This window comes from Henckelia pumila, chromosome 1 (genome assembly GCF_033568475.1).
Source record: "Henckelia pumila isolate YLH828 chromosome 1, ASM3356847v2, whole genome shotgun sequence".
Taxonomy (NCBI): Eukaryota; Viridiplantae; Streptophyta; class Magnoliopsida; order Lamiales; family Gesneriaceae; genus Henckelia; species Henckelia pumila.
In genome coordinates, this window is record NC_133120.1 from 45,680,862 (window position 1) to 45,698,538 (window position 17,677).

General features: G+C 34.2%; 1 protein-coding gene across 3 annotated transcripts; it reads right to left on the reverse strand.

The window, feature by feature from the left end:
- Positions 1-696: 696 nt before the first annotated feature.
- Positions 697-5,814, reverse strand: LOC140884586 (calcium uptake protein, mitochondrial). 3 transcript variants are annotated; one of them, XM_073291392.1, is made up of 8 exons: positions 5,380-5,814; positions 5,212-5,279; positions 3,684-3,907; positions 3,410-3,493; positions 2,696-2,909; positions 1,382-1,678; positions 988-1,124; positions 697-871 (listed from the first exon to the last, which is right to left on the reverse strand). In XM_073291392.1, the coding sequence occupies exons 1-8, from the start codon at positions 5,723-5,725 to the stop codon at positions 826-828; spliced, it is 1,416 nt and encodes a 471-aa protein (XP_073147493.1). In that variant the 5' UTR covers positions 5,726-5,814; the 3' UTR covers positions 697-825. The 3 variants fall into 3 exon arrangements, 2 of the variants coding, with proteins under 2 accessions (XP_073147493.1, XP_073147482.1); XM_073291381.1 differs by having other exon boundaries at positions 698-871; positions 984-1,124; XR_012150679.1 differs by having other exon boundaries at positions 767-789; positions 825-1,124.
- Between the last annotated feature and the right edge of the window lie 11,863 nt (positions 5,815-17,677).

Consider the following 17,677-nt stretch of genomic DNA (forward strand, 5'->3'; position numbering starts at 1 on the left):
GCCACCAAAACGTGTCTCATTAATAATTGATTCTCCAGCATTTTATTAATATTAATTAATTACAAATCCATTATGGTTACAAGGCACTGTTTAAAGACAAATTCACATAATCGAATTAAATTAATTACTAGCAAAATAAACACACGTTTTGCATGTGAAAATATGAATAAACGTGTTGGTGGTTTGTTTTTTTAGAAGTGTTGATAGTTCAGTAACTGAATTCTATTTTTTGGGGAAGGTGAGTAGATGTATCAAATGAGTTAGGCCCATCGGGTCGGGTCGGGTCGGCCCGCCCCGCCATACAAAATTGATGGGTTGAATTGACAATTTTTCAACCCGCCTAAAAGATGGGCCGCGCCGCGCCGCGTCAAAAGGTGTTGTGGTGGGTTGCGGGTTGGCCCGCAAAAACTCGCCATTTTACACGTGAACCCGCCGAGTTCGCTCGTCCCGCCACCTAAAATAGGTGGGTTGGGTTGATGTTTTTCCAACCTGCCTAAAAGATGGGCCGCCCCGCCTAATGGTGGGTTGCGACGGGTTGTGGATCAGCCCGCCCCGCTGGCCCGTTTTGACATCTCTAAAGGTGAGGTGTAGAGATTGACGTATTTTCAAGTGAGATATTTTTCAAAATGGACACAAATTTTTTTCACGAAAAGAGTAAAATAGGAAAAAAACTTGGTGTCCCTACATTAGATGAGAAGAAGCGGTTACTATACCTATCTCAATTTTAATAAAATAATAATAGAGATATGTAGGACCCCATGTGTTTTACATATCCAGCAGTTTAAGAACCTTATATAGCATCTTTCAAAAACAAAAAAAAGAACCTTAAATAGCATTGACTTGATCCCAAGACACCAAGCAGTACGGGAACCTGTAGAATTTACATACAACATTAAAAGGCAGGAAATATCATCGGGACATCAACCTAGGAATGGCGTGCGCATTCGAACAATGCCAGAAGCATGACAAAAAGCTCCATATACCTGCCTCTGATGGTTGACCGATATCTCTTTCTTCTGCAAAACTCGTACAAACTCATCATAGCTCAAACTTCCATCACCATTTGCATCAAACACATGGAAGATTATCTCAATCACATCATCAGTGAGACAAATTCCACACACCTGTAAATCGGAATCACTAGTCAAGCATGTGATACCATTTTACCAATCAAAATTTACAAAAGGAACAGCAAACAAGTAGACACGAGGATGCTAAGGTAGTGTTTGACATTGCTTCTAAAAAGCACTTTTGAGCTTCTCTTTCACAAAAAATTTCATCCCAAACACTACCTAAAGCAACCTAACTCTAAATGTAGTAAGATGCCCATCAAGAGCAAAATAACCAGAAAAAGACGGACATCGACTGATAAGACACCTACTTGCTCAGCAGCTCGTTTTAAATCCTTCCTCGTCAACAAACCGTTTATTTGTCCAAAACTAAAAAGTGCCACAGAAAATGGCTGCAACTTTCTTCGCAACTCCGAAAAATTCTTAAATTCCTCAGGTGTAATGCGAATATTACCAAGACGTGGTTCCTTATCTAAATCATCAACACGATCAAGCAATTTATTCAAGTTCTTCATATCGGCGGATGCAACCATGGACAATGCAAAATCCTTAGCAGAGATGGTTCCTCTTAACTTGAAGTCATAATGGGCAAACTCCAACTTCACCATCTGCAGAGGAGTATAGACATAACTAACATGGTATAGAATAATAATAATAATAATAATAACAATAACAACAACAACAACTAACATGGTATAAAATAATAATAATAATAATAATAATAATAATAATAATAATCAAAATATCAAGAGTATACCAAAAGAAACTGAAAATGCCATATCTACAGGATGAAACTACTTCAGATATCTAAGATTCTACTAGTGCCAGTATTTTCCTTGGAGATCGTAAGATTCCAATCTGATACCCTGCCATGAAAGGCTATGAGAACAACTTGTTGCAGTGAAGAATGTGGGAGAAGCACAAAAAGGCACACACGGGACAATCTCAGCAATTTTACCAATTCCTTGGTACCAAACTCGTGCGGTTAAATGAAACGTTTTAATTGGTCACAGAAGCCTCAAACAATAAATTATCTGATAGTTGATTGTATTCGGAATGATAAATTCTACTTCAGGATCATCCATGCTCATAAGGACGAGAAAAAACCAGTCCAGGCTTCTATAATTTAAAGAACAACAAATCACTAAATCCTGTGCAAAAGCCTGCACAGTGCACAGATATTCTACAAGATAATGATTAAGGTAACAGGTGCATAGAGCACTCGAGCATTTTCTGAGATATAACAAAATGCATAATCTTATAAGTTGGAACACCCATGAAAACTAGGTTGCACTTGGATCGATGGATTGGACGGATTTGGCTTGTAAGGATTTGATTTTTTTTTTTTTTTTTTTTTTTGTGGGGTGGGGGGGGTGGGGGGGTGGTGGGAGGAGGTGTGGTGGATGGGTTGGGATTTTTGAGATGAATTTGAAATGACACTTATCTTTGGTGTATTTGAAAGTGTCATTCGAAATCCATCACAATTATTATTGATATCGCATAACTTGAAATCAATGGATTTGAAATCAATCATCTCAAATCCAAGTTCAACATAAGGTAAAACATTCATGGAAACTCTTGTCCGGATTTTGAAAATGCACGAAAATATGGAGTCATGGACACACTTCCTCGTGCAAATCTCTCAAGAATCGGACAAATCTATCATGTTTGAGACGTCTCCTGCCATCTGGGCCAAAAAAATACTCCACCAAACCCCCATTTTCCACTGAATCACCCAAGTTGTGCCCTGCTCGAATTCCATTGCTGTGGAGTGCTCCTTGCCTGTTATGAGCTCGCATCAAATTCATTACTCTCTTGAATTCTTCTCTGTCTATTTCCCTATTAGAAAAAAAAAAATAGTAATTCATTTCGATCAGTTAATCAAGCAACCATCATTTCTCTTTGAAGAGCAACAGTTAGCATGCATCAGCTGAGAAAAACTTCATCAAGCATAAATGTCAAAATTACGCTCTCACCCCTCGCTGTATTTACGTAGCTCTCATCAACGTTCTTACAAACTAAAAGGTAGGAATACAGGCATCAGCAGGATAAGTGCAACATTCCAGTCAATATCAAACCATGCGACTTTTCCACATTTATATCAAGTCTTGGGAAGTTGGGTTCTTGGAACAACTCGTACTCGTGCATTCTCAGTGAACAGAGAGCTAAAACTGATATAATCCACCACCGATTGAAGAACAAAATAATCAACCCATTTGATTGAGTTTAAGATAGGTAATTTGAATCCGTTCACAAACTATTCTCAGTACATATGGCTAAATGAAAGGGACAATCTCTATTTTCCACGAATCCAACTTCAACATCAAATTGGTACGTACCCACTGTAGTCGAGATCAAACATTTTGAATGCAACAGAAAAGCTTGATTCTGGGATACTGAGAAGTGTAACAAAGAATAAGTACCTGTTGAATATAACCGTGATAAAATTTTAGTCAACTTGGAGATATTTAGAGATAAATACAAGGAAAAAGAGAGCAAGGGAAAACTAGAAAAGAAAATTAACATGATGGCATGATTCAGGGGCAAAATTCAACAATGGGATGGAAAAAATAATTAAATCATAAAAAACACATGCTCCAAATCACAGCTTACTCTTTAAATGATATTAGACCATCATTATTAGTGTCAAAGAGCATAAAAAACTGAGATGGGGCACAGCGCAATTCACCAGGACTCCTCTCCCCTCTGAGATATCCATCTCTTACGAGGTGGGATTCAGATGGAGGGAAAACAGGAACAAGTGCTCGCATCAAATCCGCAGGGGTCATAAAAATTTCTCCATCGCTGGCACGAGCTGATGCAAAATACGCAAACACCTTTGAGAAGAACACAATTATTTGGATGTTAGTTTACAGGTTTTCTAAAATCAAGGGTTAACTTGGAAAATAAGTTCAATGAGAATTTGAAGGTTCTGGATTTGATCAACCGCATTTTAGGTCAAAATTCATGTTACTCATATTACTTTGTGCTAAAAAGTTATACAAAAATAATAATGATAATAATAAATGGAGTTTAGCCCACCATTAATCAGGCTAATTAATCATAGTACAGCTCCAAGAATCTAGTAGACACATAAAATACTGTAATGTAAGACAAAGAGATGGTTCAAGATAGGAAGTTCTTCTGATCTCACAAAATTTGACTTCTCACAAAGGAGTACATCAGCATGGGTTCAGATTATAAGCTATTAATCAATTAACTTATCTGTTTGGTGGAAATAAAAATTATATCACCAATAATTCTGCTCTTTAGTGGTGTAAGCTCCATGCACAGGGAAATTGTTATTTTACTAATGGAAACAGATAGTTCCTGTCCTTTATTGGTTCTTCCTTCAACCTCCAAATGAGAATTGAAGGTCCTTGTGCTTCCCCAAAAGGATAAGCAAGTTAAAAGTAGCATTGCTACTCTCCTAGTTAGTGGGGGTACAAGATGAAAAACAATACATCCCAATTAGTATTGTGCTGCAAGGTAGTGTAGTTCACATGATTTCTTGAGAAAAATATTGAGTATTTGGTTTGACCCCAAAAACAAATTGTCCGGTGGTATTGATCAGACTGGGAATCCACATTTTTAATGCTGACTCATGTCATGGCAGTGCAATCACCAACTTTCTTCCGTAAAGGTCTCCAGTTAACACAACATGACAAGACCAAAACAGTGGTCTTGAGAACGAGGGTGGCACTTTCTCCTAAAGACTTCAATTGTAGAGGAAATCCTAATTAACATATTTAACATAAAAAGGAAATGTTGTTGTTGTTGCATGAATATACTCTTTTTCTCTTACTTTGGTTGACAAGTATTCTATTTGAGTGAATGTTTAATCTACAACACATAAGCTACAATTTGTCAGCATTGATAATTTGAGATTTAGTTTTATGATTAGATTGATGGATATGAAAAATATATTGTTTCAAATCCATCAACCTTTTTCAGTTTTTGGACTTACAAAATTCAAATGAATTTCAAATCCACTTATGCCAATTTAAGCAACTAAAATAGTAATTATGCTGGATTTCAAATCAGTGTTGTAAATTGCGGTAGGCGGGGCAATTTCAAATCCACTTAAAAAACTGAAGACTGCTATTTTGAATTGTAACTCAACCATTGCCAGAAATAATACCTTCTCTGGAGGACTACGCATCCTGATACGCCTCTCGTAGTTAAAGAATACTTTCTTCCTATATTCATCTGCATTTACGAAACAAAAAAAAAGAGCCAACAAAATAGCAAAATAATGAAGAAATTTTATCAGTTTAAATTTTTAAAAAAGTAATAGGTGAAACTTTACCTCCAAAGAGAAATTTAGATTCCTCATATGGTTTGGATAATTCGGATTGTGAAAGGGAGGCAGCAGGGGGGTGCGTCGACCAGTCGGCGAAGGATATTGATGTGGGGGAATCGAGAGAAGAAGGTGAAAAGGAGTAAAGCGAAAGGGCTAGGGTAGAGCTGGTAATTATTCCGGCAGAAATCAATCTTAGTAGATTGCTTTTTACATTATCATTGCGATTACTTTGAAGATGTGATGATTCCACGGGCGGCATTTTGGCGACGAATCGGCGGGAATGGAAGCGTTGGGCGGTTGGAAATCGGTGGATCGATGTCGATGATCGACGGAGTACGGACCAACAGTACATCTTTCTACTTCGGGGCGGGGCTTCCTGATTCTACTGACGTCAAAATTGAAGTTGCCGGCAATTTGGAAAACACACTGTATGTCGACGGATTGGAATTGGTACAGGTACAAGTGGAATTTATATTCACTTTTCGTGTTTGACAAAATTTAAAATATATTTGTAAAAATTGATAATATAATAAATTTTGAATGAATTGTATTTTGTAAAATTTTTAAAAGAAGTCTTTAAATTTAAGAGTAACTTTATATATTCAATTATTTCAATATTTTTTTAAACTCAAATCTCATTAAATCTTATCAATTTTGTAAGGATTTGGTTTAGTTAGATTAAATTCCATGAAATCACGCCAAATATCAGTCTCATTTTAAAATCTAATTTAACCAAACATTAAAACACTATTTGCAATTTCAAATCCCCACCAAATCAATCCCACCAAACACATTGTAAGCAAATTTGTCAAAGTATGTGTGTGTATATATATATAGAGTTTTGATCTTCTGGAGTTTTGATCTTCTGGACAACCACTGTAGACACCTACATGAGCAACGACAGATGTGGTATTTTATAAATCAAATATATATATATACACACACTAAAAAATTTCACGTGCAACGACAACCATTTTATTTGGTTGAGATCAGAATTATGGGGCACAATTTGAAAAATAACCCTCTCTTACTCATTATTTAGATTTCTGACCTTTTTAATTTTTTATTTTGTAAACTAACCATCATTTAAAGTTTTAATTTAATATATGTTCAAACTACCCTTTATACCATTTAAATTTTAATCTCAATTAGACTAATCACACAAAATCCTAATTTTCTCTCCCCATAGTTGTTCGTCGCCTCCCTGGTCCCTGCTATTCCTTCTCGTCTTATTCCATTATACTCAATCCTCAATTGTATTACCTTTTTTTTTTTTTTTTTTTTATTTTTATTTCTCCCCTCTTAAAATTTTGTACATTCTTCCATTTCTCCAAGAAAAAAAAAAAATCTACATTCCGAATCATCCACTCAGCAAATAAATCAATAAAAAAACATTATACATATGTTTCTTATTTTCGTTTTTTCTTATACTTATTTAAAAGAAAAAAAAAATTTGAGTACTGTTTTTTTTATCTGTAAATAAATTATAGATAAAATTAAAAAATTTCAATTAGAAATAAAATAGCTCGTGAATCGCCTTAGTTGTTAGAGGATTTGACAAGAAAAAGAGTCATATTAATCGTATTAATAAATAAAAAATTATTAAATTTTAATTATATCTATTTCTATTTATTAAAGATGAGACCTATATGTTTTGGTATGTTTTGCCACATCAAATTCTATTCACACATATAACCCTGTCAACAAACTTATATTTCACACAATTAGAGACTAAGGTAGTGTTTGAGAGAGCTTCTAAGAAACAATTCTCAGCTTTTCGTTAACAAAATTTTACAAAATTTCAAATTTTGTTAACAAAAAAACCGAGAAGTGCTTTTAAGAAACTCTCCCAAACACCACCTAAATAAAGGGCAAAAAACTGATTTAGGAATTAAAAAAAAAACTGTCGTGTCACAACCGATCCTTACCCCATGATTGATAAATTAACCAACCAACCATTCCAGAATCTACACGGAAAGCTATTCAGATTTTTAGTTTAAAAAAAATTGCCAACATAAGATAATGAAGACGCCACACTACAGAGGTAAACTGATCTTTTGTTCTTATTACATGTATTCCACGAATTATAGCATTGAATAGTAAATTTTGAGTTTGTTTTCTCTATCAAATTAAGTTATTATGCAAATGATCCATTTACAAGAGAAACATGATTTTGTTTTCATTTTTGAATATACGTATCCAATGCTTGATAGGTTGTAGGTGAATATTTTTTTTATCAACTTATTTCAAAGATGAAGGTTAGTATTCTGTTTCTATTTTATGGATTTACTTTCTAAAAAAATTCAGATGATAGGATATGCGAACTGCGATTTGCGACAATTGGACAATTTTTTTTTTAAATTTTTTTTTTGTTTTCCTTTTTCCTTCTTTTATCTGGACATCAACATGGCGGAATATTAGATATGACTATTTTCTTCTTAGAAAGGCTGGACATATTCTATTTTCATAGGTTTTACTTGATTTCTTTGTGTTCTCTATTTGTATTATCCTCAATCAGCTTGCATCATTCTTAAAACATGCAAGTAAAATATCAATTTTCTAGCTATTTGTTTTAATCCATTTTTTTAGAGGAGTTTTAATTCTTTTAGATGCATCGCTTGGTCTAAAACATATTTGACAAACTTATACATGCTCAACATTAACAATGTAGGAAATTTACTTTCTATTTTTTTAAATATACAATTAGGTTACTATTTGGTAAACATAAATAATATTTTATTAATTTGTTCATATTTATTTTTGCATTATGCATATAATTTATTAAATAAGTTATCGATATATGTTTATCACATTAAACATAAAAAATCATATATGTCACATTTTACGTGTGCGTTGATAAGTGCATTTTGTATGCATATTTTGGTGTTGTTTATATATTTATTTTGCATGAATTCATAGTGTTTTATAAGTTTTATTCATTATTTATTGCATGTGTGTTCATTTCACTCTCCTAGCTGATTTTTGTAGAAATATTGAAGAAATCATGATTTTTGGAGCAAGAAAAGAGCCCGCAAGAATAAATTACGGAGCAGCATTGGTCAAAAGTTCAATTTTAATTTTAGAGAGATCCAAATCTAATCTCCACCGTCAAAATGAAGTTCAAGATGTTTTGAAGCTGCTGTCCAAATTTCAGGTCGATCCGACGGCTAGAACTCAATATGTGAATTTTTCAAAATCGTTGCGCGCAGCAGAAATTTCAGCTCGCTCGAGCGAGATGTTTGTGCACTTGAGCGAGACCTGGGTTGGAAAATACAATTTTTGGGCAGAAACTTGCTCGCTCGAGCGGGATTTTTTACCGCTCGAGCGAGCGATCTCGAGGTCGAGAAAAATAGAAATTTTAGAATTTAAAACTCTTATTTTGCGGACTTTATTTCATGGGCTTTTTAGGTCATATAAATAGAGGAAAAAAGAGGAGATTGAGGGGTTCCACACGTGAAGAGACGCATCAGACAGAAGGAGGCGGCTAGGCAGAAGCTTGGAGATTGAAGAACGCTCCAATCGAGTTTTTCTTCATTTCTTCTCTTTTGATTATTAAACTTGTTTGAATTTTGTTTACAACTATTGAGTAGATTTTCTTCAACCAAGACGGCGTGATTGAGCCGAACAAATTTATGTAGAAAACTTGGATGTTGTTTGAGATTTTTAGATTTGGTTTTATATTATTGATTATTAGATTTATATTTGTCTTGTGAATAATTTGGTCAATTGTTTGCTTGTATGTTAATCGATTCCAAGTCGACAGATGAGGAATTGATTTCGATCACTCTAATAATTAACACGAGATAAAATTGACTAGAAATAGTATTCGATTTCATAGTGCGGTTTTAGGTGCAAACTAAATTCTCATAGTTTCTAATGCATTTGAATTTTATTAGAATTATGAAAATTAATCCGTCAATATTTGAATAGATTTAATTGTTCTAGATATAGACCTTTAAACAATTTAGGAGAATTCACCGTAATTTAAGATTAAATCTGAGTCCTGAATCGGCTACATGTTACATGATTTGTTCGGTACCTACGTGTGTCTTGGTTGTCTCGTTTTAATTAAATTTTCCTTTCAACTATTTTAATTCTTATTTCTTAAGAAGTTTTTATTTTAAATTATTATTTTATTTAAATCAAATTGCTTTTTATGATTTTGTCTAGATTAAGTAAAATAATTAATTCTTGAGGATTGACAACAGTCCCTGTGGGATCGATACTTGGACTCTCTATCCACTTACTATTACTTGACCTAGTCCACTTGCTAGATAATCGAATTAAGCGGTGGGGACTGTTTGGTTAATATTAGGATAGATTATTTGCTTGAGACTGAACATTTTTTCTATCTTTTCGTTTCTTTGCTTAATTTTTAAGTTTAATTTTATTGTCTTTTGCTTGTAAGGAACTTGGAAATTGATCATCGACGGGTATTCACAAGTTTTGGTCAGCAATACTCGGAACCATTTTATGCTGTTTGGAGGAGATCCAATTATTTGACAGATAGATTTTAGTACCATGATTTTTCAAATTACACTCTAGTTCAGATTTTTTATGGCGGTTTGGATGAGCCAACAAGACGTTGGGTGGATTATGGAGCTTGGGCTACCGGCAGTCACTTGTTTAAAAGAGATTATGACAGTGTGATGCACTTGTAAATGATATGTCAGATTTTGACTACCATTGGTATTGTGATCCTTCACTGCAGGGTTGGAGTCACCAATATCCTCCAGATATCAACTCTAAAAATTTTTCAAACCAACCACCTGAGCATCAAGAAGAGTATGTAGGGCATTTTGAAGATCATGTAGCTCAGTTGGAGAACATTGTGCGACATCAGACAGAGATAAATAAGTTCTTAGAAAGCCGCATCAGCTCTTTGAGTCTTTTGGATGAACATATTAAGAGCTTTATAGAACAATGTTTTGAGATCTGTCAAGAGAATGAAGTAATTGAGCTAGAGCATGAGAAAATAATTTTTGAGGAATCTTCTTTTGAGGATGAGCCAAACGTGACAGTGGAGGAGAAATAAATATCCAAAGCGAAATATTTGACCTCGTCAGTGGCCTTTACATGTACATCATTAGAAGATCCATTTTTGTCATTAACGCCACCTCCACAGTATTATATTCTCGATGAGCTTCAGTCTATATCCGGAGTCTCCTTCCATACTAATCAGGTCATGTTGAGTGTTTTTGGACCGACGAGCTTAAACTGCATACATCATGCCAAACTTGAGGGTGAAGAAAATCAAGACCCATACGTAGAATCGTATGATTCTTACTATGGGCGGCAGCCGCTCTTTGATGGCTGCCACTGAAAAGTCGGGCAATAGACTATATATTTAGCGTTGACTGGGAGGCAACCCAGTGTTTTTTTTTTCTTTCCTTTCTATTTTGTTATTTTATTTTCTATTATTTATTTTTTTTGCTAATCCAACGTCTTACCCGCCGCCTTTGTATGTGCAGTATGTTGCCCTGATAAGTGAAGTTGCTGTTGGAGTTCTACAGAAAGAAAAAGATGCAGACACATAAACCAGGAGAGTGTTATTTTTGTTTTCATTGTGTTTTTGTTCGTTTGTTTGTTTCTGCATTCTATTCATTGTATCTAAAACATTGAGGGAAATGTTTTGTATAAGCATGGGGGGTAGTCTAGTTTTTATGTTTTTATTTTTATTGTGTTTGTGTTGCATCTGTCATATTTTAGTTTGTTTGCAACTCGTTCTTTTTTGTAAATTGTTTGCATGCATGTTAAGTAGGATATTAAATGGGAGCCAATGATGATATGCAGTTATGATTTTTGTGAAAATTTTTTGGTTTTTCTCTTGACTTGACATGAGAAACCATAGGTTGAACCGTGAATATTTTTAAGCACTTATGTCAGACTAGTAAAGTGTAGTGATAAAATTGATGAAGTTTTGTGTCTGTTTGACCATTACACGGAAATAGGTGTGTGTTGATCATGATAGTGTTTTTGGATTCCCGATGATTTTATAACATTGCATGTATGATCTTGGGCGCACCTGTTAAAATTTTTGACAAAATTTTTGAAAAATAATAAGTTAACTCCATCCGAGTAACGAGCAAAGGATTGAAATCCTACTCCCTTGTTCGTAGCTAAGTGTGCGGATTTTCTGGGGTTAAAAATTTGAAATTTAAAAAAAATAACAATTCCATCCGGGCTTGAAAAATAATTGAAATTCTAATCATTCTTTCATGGCTAAGTTTGCGGGCTAAATGGGATTGTAGTTCCATCCGGACTATAGACGAAGGGATTGAAATTCAAATCCTATCTTAGTTATAGCTAAGTCTGCGGATAAAAATGAGGCTTAAAAATACCAGGTGCAAAATCCAGTGGTGCTTAATTTATCTCAAGAAAGACCATGTTTTTATTTGGAATTGTTGGGATGAAAGAGTGCTGGAGTGTGACACTTGCATTGATTTGTCATTGGTCTCTAAGCAGTCTTAAAACAGATTCTATAAAAGTTGCATGAAACTCGAATGACAGTTCACACACATGTTCACGCTAAACCGAAGGTGTATTATGAACGGTTAAGAGCATTCGTGTTTTTTAGTTGACAATAGAACTTATCTGAGGCTGACACTTACCATGAATCATTCCTAATTTGTTTTTATTCTTTTTGCATGTTTCGCTCGAGGGCGAGCAAGATTTAAGTATGGAGAAATTGATAAGTGCATTTTGTGTGCATATTTTGGTGTTGTTTATATATTTATTGTGCATGAATTCATAGTGTTTTATAAGTTTTATTCATTATTTATTGCATGTGTGTTTATTTCACTCTCCTGGTTGATTTTTGTAGAAATATTGAAGAAATCATGATTTTTGGAGCAAGAGAAGAGCCCGCAAGAATGAATTGCGGAACAGCCTTGAAAAAAAATTCAATTTTAATTTTAGAGAAATCAAATCTAATCTCTACCTTTTAAAATGAAGTTTAAGATGTTTTAAAGCTGCTGCCCAAATTTCAGGTTGATCCGACGACTAAAACTCAATATATAATTTTTCAAAATCGTTGCGCGCAGCAGAAATTTCAGCGTACTCAAGCGAGATGTTTGTGCGCTCGAGCGAGACCTGGGCTGGAAAAATACAATTTTTGGGCAGAAACTTGCTCGCTCGAGCGGGATTTTCTACCGCTCGAGCGAGCGATCTCGAGGTCGAGAAAAATAGAAATTTCAGAATTTAAAACTCTTATTTTGCGGGCTTTATTTCATGGGCTTTTTAGGACATATAAATAAAGGAAAAAAAGAGGAGATTGAGGGGTTCCACAAGTGAAGAGATGCATCAGACAGAAGGAGGCGACTAGGCGGAAGCTTGGAGATTGAAGAACGCTCCAATCGAGTTTTTATTTCTTTCTTTTTTTTTGATTATTAAACTTGTTTGAATTTTGTTTACAACTATTGAGTAGATTTTCTTCCACCATGACGGCGTGATTGAGCCGAACAAATTTATGTAGAAAACTTGGATGTTGTTTGGGATTTTTAGTTTTGGTTTTATATTATTGATTATTAGATTTATATTTGTCTTGTGAATAATCTGACCAATTGTTTGCTTGCATGTTAATCGATTCCAAGTCGACAGAGAAGAAATTGATTTCGATCACTCTAATAATTAATACGAGGTAAAATTGACTAGAAATAGTATGCGATTTCATCGTGCGGTTTTAGGTGCAAACTGAATTCTCATAGTTCCTAATGCATTTGAATTTTATTAGAATTATGAAAATTAATCCGTCAATATTTGAATATGTTTAATTGTTCTAGAAATAGACCTTTAAATAAGTTAGGAGAATTCACCGTAATTTAAGATTAAATCTGAGTCCTGAATTGGCTACATGTTACATGATTTTTTCGGCACCTACGTGTGTCTTGGTTGTCTCGTTTTAATTAAATTTTCCTTTCAACTATTTTAATTCTTATTTCTTAAGCATTTTTTATTTTAAATTCTTATTTTATTTAAATCAAATTATTTTTTATGATTTTGTCTAGATTAAGTAAAATAATTAATTCTTGAGGATTGACAACAGTCTCTATGGGATCGATACTTAGACTCTCTGTCCACTTAATATTACTTGACCTAGTGCACTTGCTAGATAACCGAATTAAGCGGTCATGCGTCTGTAGCTATTCTATATTAACATTATAATGAATTTTCTTATGTTATCTTTTCTCTCACACCCCACTGCCCATGAAAAAACTTCCTGAGTGCATCCCCACAATTACCTTCCAAAGCAAAATAAAACTGAGGCATGTCATATTTTCATCTAAAAAACATAGCCCCAATCAATTACTGAACACAAAAAATACTCGGGAATTTTGGAAAAATAAAGAGTGAGGATTCTATATATATATATATATATATATATGTTCTTTCTTTGATTTTGTTTGTGTTTAATTTATTATATTTGTTGTGTTTTGAAGCAAATTGTTCTTGAAGTAGTGAATGTTTTTTTGGTTGCTTGCAATGAGATGTTTTTCTTTTTCTTTTTTTTTTCCTTCATTTTTTTTCTCTATGTTGAGTTTACTTTACATTACCTGTTAGTTTTAAGGTAGTGTTTGCAAAGAGAATCTTCATAATCATTTATTTTTAGAGGTTGCAAACACTACCTAATACTGTTAAAATATTGATTTTATGTTAAGTTTCTAATTTTATTTTATAGATTTTGTCTGATAACGAATACATTTTTTTGCACCAAATGAATTTAGACATTGTTATCATTGTTTCTTTATTACCCTCACGTTCCGTCTTCCTTTGTATTCTAATCTTTGTAATCTCTTTTACTAGGATTATAAGGAAGCAAATAATCTCTTTAATAACGTATTTTCATGAACAAGTTATGTTTGATTTCATTTGTTGTTAAACATTTATTTTCATATTTGCTTCTATTTAATAATGCATACAATAATATTTTTTTCCCTTCAAATTTTCCTAAAACAAATTATGAAATTTTTATTCTTTCATTTATGATAATTAATTTTCTATTTTACTATACTTTTTAATTAAGTTAAAGCATGAAAAAATGGTATGACAATAAAGTTTGTTGGAAAGTTTTAAAACGAAATTTTGATTTCGTTACATTTTGATTGACCATTGTCTAACGAGTTTTATGTTTCTCATACTAAGCTGATACATTTGTTTAACAGATCACTACCTGAAAGAGAGACGGTTGTACCCTGCTTCAGGTGTATGTTCTCTAAATTGAATTACTTCTTAAAGTGATTTATTTACATAGTAACAAGTATTGGTGGATCAGAGTTATTAAATTTCACAAATGATTATTGGAGAGAATGTGAAGTATAGCAGGGGACGATGAATGTGGTCATGTAATATAAAATTTTCGAAGTTAGATAGAAACTATGGAAATTGAAGAATAATAGATACCAAGATTTACGTGGAAAACCCCCAAAAATTATTAGGGTAAAAACCACGGGCAAGACCAAAAGATTCCACTATAATATTTGGAGAATTACAACCTCTCTCTGTGTTTCCAAAGAGACACTCACTCTCTTATACAAGAGAAAACCTATCTCACAAATATATATAGAAATAATTAGGGAGAGAAGAACACTCAAGATCAGAAGAATGCTTGAGGCTGAGGGATGCAACGAAGGAATTGAGGAATGCATCTATTTATAGATGCCAATCACTGCCTGAACCCTCGATGGAACATGCAAATTCAAATATAAATTTGCTGTTGTGCTGTCAAAGTCTGTGGCTCATAAATGAGCATTTGTCCGTATGACACAACCAATTCATTTCCATTTGCCACTTGCCCCATTTGACTTTTCAAACCAACATTTCTCCCACTTGGAGATTTGATTGAGAATCAAACACGTCTCCACACATCCTTTCAATATTGACATTTCATACTGCTTACGTTTCTGCTAGGCCACATGAGGATCTACACCACTCGAACTTCTCCGTGTTCACTGGCTTGGTCAGAATTGAAAGAGTGGGTGCCCGGATAGCCAACTTGTGGCTAAGGGCTTTGATGACTCTTTATGTAAACAATATTTTGTTTAAATATAATTTACACTTTTATAATGGCATTGACTTTATCTTTCTTCATAATGTTATATTATGATATACTATTGTTGTTTTGATAAAGACCTTGAATATACTATAGTGTATGTAAGATGTGGTAGCACATGGGGGTGGCTATCATGAAACACATCTTATAGTCACTGTATATTCTAAACAGTTCCTAGTCAATTGAGCCGTCCGCAAATAAGGATAAGGATCACTCGAGATTGAGACTAGCATTTGCGATGCCGAGTACCACGTTTCATTGGTATGGAACATAGAGATGTTCAAAGCATGCAAATGGATATTCATATGATGAATGATCGAACTACCCTATTCGGACTTTCCAAGTGGTTATCACTTATCGAGTGGATAAAGTCCGCGGTTTTGGTTGTACACCATTAGTCTTTATTACTTGAAACATCATTGAGACTCTATATGCTAGTACTGTACTTTGACTCGTTTACCGACTCTATTGGGGTCATCAGGTGTCGGGATTGGGTACAGTTATGACACATATAGGAGTCGATGCTTTGTTGTCAAGGATTCACCACATAATTGCGAGTGTGGATATCCTATGCGATCTGAGGAGATATTAGTGTAACGAATCTCTGGCCAGAGTACATGATGTGTTTTAGGTTAATGGGTTATCCTAGTAACACATGCGATGTCACTATTTGATCTCCAAGATGTTATGCATAGTTATCGAATCTCGAACGACTCTCGATATACCAATGGTTGTTGATTCGATCGGGATATATGGATGAAGGGACCGTACTGTACGCTAATCAAAATCTACTGGTTCTTGCAGGCACTATCAGTAATACCTAGGGAATCATGGGGCGATGTTGCTAGGCGCTCTTACCATGATTCGATGGGTAAGTCGGAAATTGTTGTTCCGAGTCACAAGGAGTTGTGAGCCCACGGCTAGCTGTATTCCTGAACCATTGAGGGTTACACAAGTAATGGATTACTAAAACCCCGTAGAGATAGTTAAATTTAAAGAGTTAAATTTAATGAAAGAGAAGTTGGACTTCTTAACTAAAGAGAGTGAGATTTCCTAAAATGACATAGGGATGAGCATTTTTGGAAATCACTGAATTCGGATTCAGAAAAATTATCTTGACTCTAAAAGATGCAGAAATGGTTTCTGTGCACATTGGTGAAATCAGTTTATCAATCGGAGTCACGATGAATTTTATATTAATTTCTATAACAACGGGCTTGGCTTGTTGGGCTTAAGTTATGGATTGTGGGCTTTAAGGAGTTAGAGTTCTGATACAATTATAACTAGAAATTATCTATAAATAGAGGTGTTGGGTTCGAAAATAAAACACTTTGTGTCTTATAATTTTTGAAATTACACTCTAAATATTTGAAGGGGGTTTTCGAAATCCTCTGTCCCTTTCGGAGAAAATTCGGCTTGTGATTTTTATGAAAAATTACAATCTGAATTAACAGATCATATCTGTTTATTCTCTACGCAAACTTCTGATTGATTTCTAGTGCAGTCAATCAGAGGGTTTTGTTTTCTATTCGTGGACCTGATTGAAGAAACGTTCGTTCATCAGTTCTGGGGATATACAACAAGAGCAGATTAAATTCTGTTGGTGTCCATAATCTCGCTTCGAGATTTTAAGGTAAAATATTTAATTGTGATTATTTATTTTACTTACACAATTTAATCGTAAAAATTTTGATACACAGATATGGAATCGTTCCATATTAATAAAATAAATTTTTAAACTTCCGCTGCACCGGGTATCAATTCTAATTGATCTGAACACCGTTTTCCAACAGTGGTATCAGAGCCAGGTTGCTCAGATCAAACGATTAAATTAATCGATTGTACAAAATTTTTAAGCCTCGTTTTTGAAACAAAACAAATTTTAAAAAAAATCAAAATTTTGACGGGCAAAACACGGGCAACGATTGTCGCTGCCCAGGGAAGCGCACGGCGCTTCCCATGGGCAGCTATGTGATCGCTGCCCAGCGCAGCGATCGTCGCTGCCCAATGGGCAGCGATGGGCTGCCCGGGATTGTCCCGGGCAGCCCGGAAAATTAAAATTTTAATTTTTTAAAAATTTTGAATTTTTGAAATTCTTGTGTTTGATCCGATCGAAAATTGTTTTTGATTAGATCACGAGGCATCGAATCAAATTGTTCGAGTCCGAAATTTTTAAAATTGATTTTTGGATAAATTTGAATTTTTGGAAAATTTATAAATTTTATCCGTTAAATTAAATTTTATAAAATTAATTAT